At 40.9% G+C, this 10,123-nt stretch overlaps 1 protein-coding gene across 4 annotated transcripts in view; it reads right to left on the reverse strand.

The window, feature by feature from the left end:
- The window catches only part of LOC138748771 (pendrin-like), a 53,393-nt gene that overhangs the window by 25,716 nt on the left and 17,554 nt on the right, over positions 1 to 10,123 (reverse strand). For all 4 annotated transcript variants that reach the window (XM_069909480.1, XM_069909481.1, XM_069909482.1 and 1 more), the window contains 2 exons: positions 6,775 to 6,914; positions 5,401 to 5,511 (listed from right to left, as the gene is read on the reverse strand). In XM_069909480.1, coding sequence (XP_069765581.1) covers positions 5,401 to 5,511; positions 6,775 to 6,914 — 251 coding nt within the window. The remainder of the gene's footprint in view (positions 1 to 5,400; positions 5,512 to 6,774; positions 6,915 to 10,123) is intronic.

Genomic DNA, 10,123 nt, shown 5'->3' on the forward strand with positions numbered 1-10,123 from the left:
CTTTTTTTTTATAAATTGACCAAATCCTTGACACATTTATCTCCAAAATATGCTTCTGTATTCTTCTAAATGAACATCATGTTCAAAAGTATTAGTCAGTTCTCACATCAAAGTCAATAACTGAGATTATACTAAACTAACCCACAAGGAATTTGCACACAAAATCGTTGAGGGCCCCTTCCGCCCGCACACAGCATCCGTCAGCCGCTCCCGTCAGGGAAGAGATACAGGAGTATCAGAGCCAGCACCACCAGGCTGAGGAACAGCTTCTTCCCACCACCAGTGAGAATGCTGAACGACCAAAGGAACACTGACCATCCGGTACTCTCATTTGTATTAAATAATTTTGATAGATATATTACTTGTCCTGCATATGTATTATTTGTACGTGTTACGCCTGGTTATGTGTCTGCAGGTTTTGGCACCGAAGACCAGAGATTGCTATTTCATCTTGTTGTACTTGCACAATCAGATGATAATTTACTTAACTTGAATGATCCCTGTTCTACCTTATAGGTAACTGCTTGCCAATCTAAAAATTATTAATTTATTCCACATTGTTTGAGAATTGGCTAAAAGATTAACAAAATTTTGTTGCACTAATTTTATGAAATAACCTTTCTTGTGGTTTTGAGAATCAAAATATATTGGTGTCTGCTTCATCTACCTGTGAGTTACAACCTCAAAAGGTTAAAATGAAAAGATGTTCAAGAACAAGTTGTTATGGTATTTGTCACATTGCAATCAATTTAACCGACCTTCCTATTACTTGCTCATTCTCCTTAAAACGCAGTCTTACATTTGCTACTTTTCTCATATTGGTATAAATTTGAGAAAGATCCTCATGACCTCTATCCACCTTAACTATAACTTGAAACCACAGAATGCAGGCTAGGAAGTTGCAGGTTTCATCAATTTATTAACTATATAACTGTTTACAGCACGGAAACAGGCCATGTCGGCCCTTCAAGTCCGTACCGGTTCACTTGAACAACTCCACTAGCTCCTCCGCAAACTCCTGAGGAAGTTAAATGCACATTTTCTTCAAAGTTGGTTTGTTAAACATTATTTTTCTTTTTAGTCAATTCTCCAGAAGAGGCGGGACTCTGCTTCCATGTGATGTCACACCCCCCCCAATCCACACATTCTAAATCCATTCTCATTTCCTCATAATTGGTCTTTGTCTGATTTAGAATCTCAACCAGAAATCAAGGGCATCTAAACCAGTAAAGAAGAAATTGTTTCCATCAACAATGAATGAAAATTAAGTATTAGAAAATGCTGCAAATACTGCTGGTGATTATTCCTGCGAAGCAAAACCTGGGGCACGAATAAACAAATGACCATGAATAAATCTGAAAGTAGCTTTTATAGCCCAGATACATCAGCAAACAAGATCAAAGAAAAAATCTTGCAGTATGTTTTAAAACAAGCAAACACACAAAATTGTGTTGATCCATTCGTTTCAGCTCCCTTTGCTGATACAACATTTAAAAAAAAACATTCCTCTCACTTGATCTTTGGGCACCATGTAGCATCTGTCAGCCGCTTCCATCGGGAGCGCAACATCTTTACCGCGCCAGCAATTGGGACTGGGGTTCGAAACCTGTGCTATCTGAAAGGAGTTTGTATGTTCTCCCTGTGTCTGCATTGGTTTTCTCCCCCGGGGCCTCTGGTTTCATCCCACCATCCAAACATACCAGGCGTGTTGGGTGACACAGACTCATGGGCCAAAATGGCTTGGTTACTCTGTCATTAAAAAAAAAATTCCACTCTGCCACTTTCATGTTTCATTCTTTAATCTCTCCTGTCATTACAGACAAGAACCTACTTATTCTAATTTATCATTTACTTTTTATATCCCTCTAGATGCTTTTATAATCAGCCTTCAATTTCACCCTCTTCATTTCTATTTTGCTCCCACCAAATTTGTTAGTCATCATTTATTCAATTTTCAAGCACACTTCTTTTTCTGGCAACTTTCTTCCTCTAATCACTACCAACTTAAAATGATCTCATCACAGTCAAATCATTTCCCCCACAAATTTCAATTGCTTCAAGAGAAATGCACAATTACTATACAAATTTCCCCTTGTTCAGCTAGTTGCCCATTTTAACTGCTTCTTGACTTACATTGGTCTATTTCTCCTCATACCACGAAACACTCTAAAATTAAGATCCTAGTCTTGAACGTAACAAAATTTTAATCATATGATCATTCCTTTCCAAAGGTTTCTTCAATAACATTATTAATTAACCATGACTTGCAGTTTTTGATGTACAGTCTGCAGCCCCAATGATTTCTCAACATCCTGATCGATAAAACAGGGGATTTTTTTAATGTCTTTCTCCATATTATTACTGTACATCTGGTTTACTCCATCAACATTAAATTTCCCCATGATAACTGAATGATTTTTGTAAAATTAAACACTTAATTCCTGCAAATACCTTGGCTAACAACAATGAAGCCTATATTTTTTAAACCACAAATAGTATTTTCTGCAGCTGGGATTGATCAGATTCAGTCAAACTGCATCCTTGAAATAGGAGCACTCTTGAGTAAAATCACATCAAAACTAAAAATACAAAAAGGCATTTGTACACGTAGTGAATAGCTGTTGTGTACATCAGGCACCTCACCTCACTGACAAAAGGCAAAGGAGGAAAAACCCAACCCCAACCAACCAATTTTCCCCTGCAGCCGCTGCAACCGTGTCTGCCTGTCCCGCATCGGACTTGTCAGCCACAAACGAGCCTGCAGCTGACGTGGACTTTTACCCCCTCCATAAATCTTTGTCCGCGAAGCCAAGCCAAAGAAGAAGACATCAGGCAGAATGTAATGTTAGTGAGATAGCAACATTCATTTCACACCAGCAATGCCACTTTGAAGATGAATGGTCCAGCAAATGTTTGCCAGTCTTCCAAGTTTTCACGATCTTTAAATAGCTCTTGGATCTCACATTAGCGCTCACTCAAGGGGCCTTGAATATAGAAAGAGAATTTCTGGTCAATCTCCTTCGGTCGCTACTACAAATCTGCATGTCGCATTTTGCATTGTTGGATCTTTTTCAGGATGGGTGCAACACGAGAACGGTAGCTCATGTACATCAGCTGAATGCTATCGTACGAAAAACAGAAGAAACCATGGCTTTGAAGCAGGAGACATCTATTCAGCCTCTCATCCATGCTCCACTCTTCAATAAGATCCTGACAAATCATTTATCTGACTTTCCTGCATTAAGTGTTGATGTCACATTCAATACGTTCAGTAACTGCTTTCATAAATTGTTAGATACAGAATTCAACACATGAACTGCAATACATAAACCTACTGGAGAAACTCAGCAGGTCACACAGGAGGTGAGGGTACATGAATAAAGGGGTGGGGGGGAAGAGAGGAGGAGGAGGGAACAGGGGAAGAGCATGGGAAGAAGTCAAAGGTGGATACAGGTAGGAGAGCACAAGGGAAAAAATGCTGAGGACAGAGGATAACCTTTTCTCGTCATTGTGGAGGACAGATCTTCGGAGGAAGATTCGGTACATCACTGAAGACTCTTGTAAATTTCTATAGATGTACCGTGGAGAGCATTCTGGCTGGTGGCTTCACTGCCTGGTATGGAGGTGCCAACTCTCAGGACAAGGATAAACTCCAGAGGGTTGTTAACTCGGCCTGTGACGTCACCAGCCTTCACTCCATCGAGGACTTCTACACGAGGTGGTGTCTTAAAAAAACAGCCTCTATCCTCAAAGACCCCACCACCCAGGCCATGCCCTCTTCACTCTGCCACCATCAGGGAAAAGGTACAGGAGTCTGAAGACAAGCACTCAACAACACAAGGACAGTTTCTTCCTGAATAACCAAAGACAGTTCCTTACTTTTCGTGTGCCATTATTGTTATTATTTTATAGGAACGTTGGAAGATAGTTGCTGTTATAAATGAATTTCATGGACAATGAATCCTGATTCTGACTTTTGATGTTAAAAATATAGTCCATTTAGCTGGGCCCAAAGAATATTACGGGGAAGTCAGAACGTCTTTCATCCCAGCATGAATGAGAAAGGGCAGAGTGCACACAGGATGTTCAAAGAGCCGGACAAGTGAACAGAGCAGCCAGGAATCCAAGGAAGATGTGAATCTCAAAGGCGCGATGTGCAAGCTACTGGAACACCTGCAGCTGAATCATGCAAGTCAGTGATCAACTCTCAAGCAGAAGTCATCTTGCTTAGCTTTTGCAGATATTCCAGCCACAATCACAAACCAAAGAGTCACTGCAACACAATTAGCAGACAATAAAATGTAGATAATAAAATGGTCAGTCTGCTTGGATCACTCAAGAGGAATGGCAACATCAGTGTAACAGTCGTCAAGATTTGTGATGGCGTTCGACAGCCTGCACAACAAATATTCCAAACTCCATTTGTAAATGAAATGCTGTACTGTGTGCAATTAATCACACTTGTATATTCCCTTGCTCCCAATTTCCCACGTGCCTATGTTACTACTTTGAGTTTACCCAGTATGTGCAATATGCCACATGCAAGGCTAGCTACTGACAACAAGAACGAAGCAATATCTCAGATCGTCTCTTTCTCTGTGGAGTCACAGAATGAGGACTCACTGCAGGATGCTACAAGCAAACCTTATAATTGGTAGATTTGGACACCCCCTCCAAATTGGAAATTGTGGGCTTCCAGTTCTGTGCAAGACTCTGGGTATGCACATCTCACTGAACACAAACCTTTTGGCAGGCTTGTCAAAGTATCTACCTCGCATTTTATTACACATTATTTCATTTTCTCCTCGAGGCGGCCCCACTGTAAACCAAATCTGCAATCTCTGCAGAACACACAAGTGGACTTGCTGTTTTACAAGCCGACACCTACAAAATCCTCCACATTGTTGACAAGCCATTTACATCAGGTGCCTTACCACATCCTGTTCCAGTCTATTTGCATGTGTGGCTATATGTGTGAAACTGATCCCATATTTTTTTCACAATCTCTCTATCTGTGCTGTTCTTCCACTGCCGCCATTCTGCACTTCTTTGGTTATGTGGCAGGAGAAAGTGATTAAGGGTTATGTTACAGTGTGGAGGGAAAGCAGAAGCAAGAAATGTCTTTTGCATGATCTGCACTTTGCAAGTCTGATCAGTATATCGATTGAAGCAAGGTGGAAAATGAAAAACGAGGACAGTCATTATCAATGAATCCAGCCTCAGTGTTGTCATGCCACAATGACCAGCCACATCATCCCCACAGGAGCATACTGGCACAACAGGTACCCTTCACTTTGCTCCAATTGTATGCTACAAAAGAAGGAGTGTGTGCACAAGAAACACTTAACTGAAATGAAAAAAATGAACAATGAGCTCAAAAGTTCAGGCAGTTATACTCACCCACAGCCAAATGCTTTGATGTTCCCAAGAAGAAATAGGGCAAAATGGGGAAAAATGCAGAGTACAGACCATAGCCAACAGGGACTTCAGCCAAAAGAGCAAAGGCCAGACCTAAAATTTCAACAACAAAAAAAATTACTGCAATAATGCATTTCATTGTATCAATGTAATATTCTTTTCTTTCTTTGGCTTGGCTTCGCGGACGAAGATTTATGGAGGGGGTAAATGTCCACGTCAGCTGCAGGCTCGTTTGTGGCTGACAAGTCTGATGCGGGACAGGCAGACACGGTTGCAGCGGTTGCAGGGGAAAATTGGTTGGTTGGGGTTGGGTGTTGGGTTTTTCCTCCTTTGCCTTAGGGCAAGAGAAAAATAAAAGTTCCATTCAAGAAATAGTCTCCTTCATTCCCAACATTTGATGTCATTTGCAGCTTGATCATACTTTCGCTTTTGGAATTATTTTAAAAAAAAAGTTGTATTACTGTCTTGCCTTAAAATTTGCCTCCACAATATAAACACCTCACAGTTAATGCATTGATCAAGATTATTTTATTATTATGTAAAACAGAAGATGTAGTATTATTTTAAATTTCCTTTAGCCTCCTGCAAGGCAGAAAAAGATTCACTGTCAGCAGAAATTGCTCAGCATTCCTTACAATCCCCCCCCCCCTCCCCCCAGTCACTGCCTGTCCCTGGATTCATCTCTGGAGCTTCTGCAGCCACCTTCATGCTCTCTCACTATAACATCAAGGAAAACTCCATAATAATCATTGGAAAACATTAGTGGCCGAGGAGAAAAGTGGAATTAATTAGCTTCCAAACAGTAATAAGTGTTTTTGTGACTCCTTCTCTTCTGTCACATGTTAAGGGTCTGCTTATATGTAGATAAAAACATGATATGGGAAGGATCACATCATTATTCTACCAGGTAGATTTTAGAGTCCTACATAACACAAGGGAATAATAACCAAAATAATTAGTTCACAAGCTTGACATTCTCAATAACTCAATGAAAAGGGAAAATATATCAGTTAAATTAATTGGTGACAGCAGAAATTACAATTGTGTGGAACATAGTTAGCGTTGCGGTCAGCACAATGCTGTCACAGTGCAGACAACCTGGGTTAGGATCTAACGCTGTCTGCAAAGAAGTTTGTAATCCTCCCCGCGTCTGAGTGGGTTTCCTCTGGGTGCTCTGGTTTGCTCCCACCCTTCAAAGTGTTTATGGGGTCAATTGGGTGGAATTGAGCAGCATGGGCTTGTGGGCAGAAAGGGCACACTAGTGATACACGTCCAAATTAAATTGATAAAAGCAACTTTTACTTCTAATTTATACTTCCAAAAGATTATTAGAGATGTTTTTGTAAATAAGCCTACCCTGCAATGTCGCAATCAGACCAGTGCTCAGACCAGAAATAATGTCTCCAGGCAGCCATTGTTTCAGTTTGTACTTGGGCAACCAATCCAGGACAGGAAACACAGATTTTATAATACCCAGAATCCTCTTAGCTGAGCAACTGGAGTGAAATAAGAATAAAGAGTGTCACACAAATATATTCTGCTAAAATACCAAAAGCAAAATCACTGTCGGTCTCCCGAGCACCACTCTCAATATTTATCAAGTTACACTGTCCCCTCTGTGGCATGAGCCAATTAAAACAAAGCCCAAAACAGTCTAAATGCAAGCACAGTAAACACAAAATAACATACATTGTTGAATTCTGGAAACAACAGGGAAGAGAAGCGTATCTCTTCAATTTCTTTCTGAGAAATGTTAACAGAGCATCAGAAAGATTTAATTACAATCCTTCTTGGCTATAATTCACTTCCTACTCTAAATTTTGTTCTTCCTTCCAGACTAATTAGATAGTTTTTTTTAAATACAACAATGAACAATCGACAGGCTTACAAATTGGCAACTTTATCATTTCAATGGCAGCAGATCCAGCATCAGGGAGTCAAGACCAAGCTGAATCATTTGATAATTTAGGACTATTTTGCCAGTGGTACTGAATTAATGATTCATCTTGATGTAGTCCCATGAGCCCCATCATTACAAATGCCCATCTTCAGCCAATTGAATTCAATCTACAACATTTGATCCAGGAAAGACTAAGGGACAAAGTTATGCCCCTATGTTACACAAGGCCTGAAATCAAAATCACCTGCACCTCTGCGTTTCAACATCTGGCATCAACCTGGCAATGTGAGGAATTAGCTAGTAAAAATGCTGTTCACTATCCATACAGTCTACTCTTGTCCACAAACAAAGAGAGAAAAGGTGTCACAGCCAGTGCTATTATGCAGGAATTACTCACCGAAGAACTGGCCAGTGATGTAAAACACGAAAGTATTCAGACACCATGGTTGCAGTAAAAACACAATGCTGGAGAAACAGTGTACTTAATATAGCAAAGATAATAACTAATGTTTCGAGTTGAGCCCTTCAGCAAGGTAAGGAAAAATGTCAGCAGGCCCCAAACAAAATGGTTGGGGGGGGGGAAAGCGTAGGGCCAAATGATGCCATTTTGGGTTTTTCCAGGATCAACTAGCTCCAGAGCTCACAATATAGGTCCAAACATGAACCCAAGACCATATTTCCAGAAATGAGGTGATAGCAACTGCTTCTCAAGGTTAGTTTATTGTTAGATTAAGAAAAGCTGAAATGAAAATATTAAGATCACGAGGAGGTTGCAGAATTCAATGTTACAGGGAGGACAAATAGTTGCCTTGAGAAGGTGGTTTATGCATTCACAACTGTTGAAGCTTTGGAAATGTGTACACCAGAAGAATGGTTTTGATGGGTGAGAAAAAAAAAAACTGGATAGCATGCAAATGGAAGCACAGAGTTCAGAACATGAAACTGAAATTGAGATAAAAGATCAGCCATTCTCTCAGAATTCTAGAGCACGTTCCAAGGTCTGAAATAGTCTACTCATGCTCTTCCACAAGCCGCAAATCTGTGCAGTGACCTCTTAGATGCTACCTTTTCAGATAGTCTTTTGTAAACTCAATGCAACTTTCAGAAGTTCTGCTTTACTGCTTGCCTTTGCTTAACACTTTCTCCCATCAGACACAAGTAAACTGAAATTTCAGGCTTCATCACTACTGTGAAGTCAAGGAGTTCAGCAAAACTGGAATGAACAGTAAAGCAAAATACAGATGCTGGGAATCTGACATGAAAGATAGAGATACTCTGCAGGTCAGGTAGAATCTGTGTAGGAAGAAATGGGGTACCCATTTCAAGTCATTAACCTTTCATTGACATTTGAAAAACCAGCACATTTTAAGTTGCAAAGAGGGGAAAGCAAGGGGAGTATAGAGGAAATGTCTTGGATTTGGCAGATACCAAGATTTTGGGGTTTATTCCCCAAAAATAAACTTTATTCATAATAAATGATGTACAAGACCAAATGCTGTTCCGGGCTTTACATTCATAGTTTCAACCCTATTGGGCAAGATATTTATCAACTTTTATGTAGGGTCAGTTATCTCATGTTGAGAAATTTAGTTACAGTGCAGGAAAAGCTGTTCAGAATTTTTTTTTTTTTTTAAACATTTTGTCAGTCATCCCATTGATGTACATTTCATGTTTAACATTGTAGCTTTAATATTCAGTCACCAACCCTGTGACACCTTGTTGTTATTCCCCCTCTCTGACGGTTTTAAGGAGCTTCCCCTGAGTCAACCCCTCAGAGTCCAGTAATTTGTGGGGGGGAGGGAGGGGCCCCCTCTAAATGGTGCCCTTTCCCCAGTGCCCTTGCATTGGCTGCACCAAGAGTCAGTGCATCGTCCTGCAGCCTGGAACGTGCCTGCCAGCAGCATTCCCTGACCGACATCTCAGTGTGCTGAAAGAACATCAGGTTTCAAGCTGACCAAAGGGCATCCTTTACTGAGTTGATGGTCTTCCAGCAGTGGGTCAAGAACAGTCCATAAATCAGGGAGTCCTCCGTCATGCTGGCGCTGAGGGAATGAACCGTGACAGAGCCCCCTGCATCACTCTCAACACCCTTACTGTGAATCTGCATTCAGCAAAGAGGTGGGCGAGGGTCTCCACCCTACCACAGCTGTCCCGAGAAAAACATGTATTGAGGGTGATGTTCCAGTCATACAGGAAGGATTTCACTGGGAGGGACCTTCTCACGGCCAGCCAGGCCAAGTCCTGGTGCTCGTTAAGACTGTGTTATGACACCATCTACCATGCAATCACTGTGTTCTATTCACCCTACCCAATCTCTGCACTTTAAACAGGGCTGTCTCCTTACTTTGAGTTGTAGGGAAAGATCATCAAGGTGAAATGCAGCCGATGCGGTCTGCTCCATGACCTGCACTGTGCTCATTCTCTGCTCTGTACTTCCTGCATTCCCTTTTACTTCACATTTTCAGTAACAACTATTCTCCACCTCATCATTACGACATTTTCCCCCTGCTTGGCAGCTCTTTAACCAAAGGTATAGATGGAAATGAACACAGAAGAAAACTTCATAATCAGGTTGATAGTACAAAAAGAGAACTAAAAGATTCATAATGCAGGAGCCCAGAATAGATGCATATAAACATTAGCATCCAAACCACAGGGAAAGAAAGTCAACGTCAGTGCCTACCTAGATAAAACTGAAAACATTTGATTTCACGACATGCTGACAAAATCTTCCGAAGACTTTACACGGAATAGAACAAAGAACTGTGTGGTACCGAGGATGAAACCCCTAAATCTAGTTCCCTA

Source organism: Narcine bancroftii, chromosome 13 (assembly GCF_036971445.1).
Source record: "Narcine bancroftii isolate sNarBan1 chromosome 13, sNarBan1.hap1, whole genome shotgun sequence".
NCBI lineage: Eukaryota > Metazoa > Chordata > Chondrichthyes > Torpediniformes > Narcinidae > Narcine > Narcine bancroftii.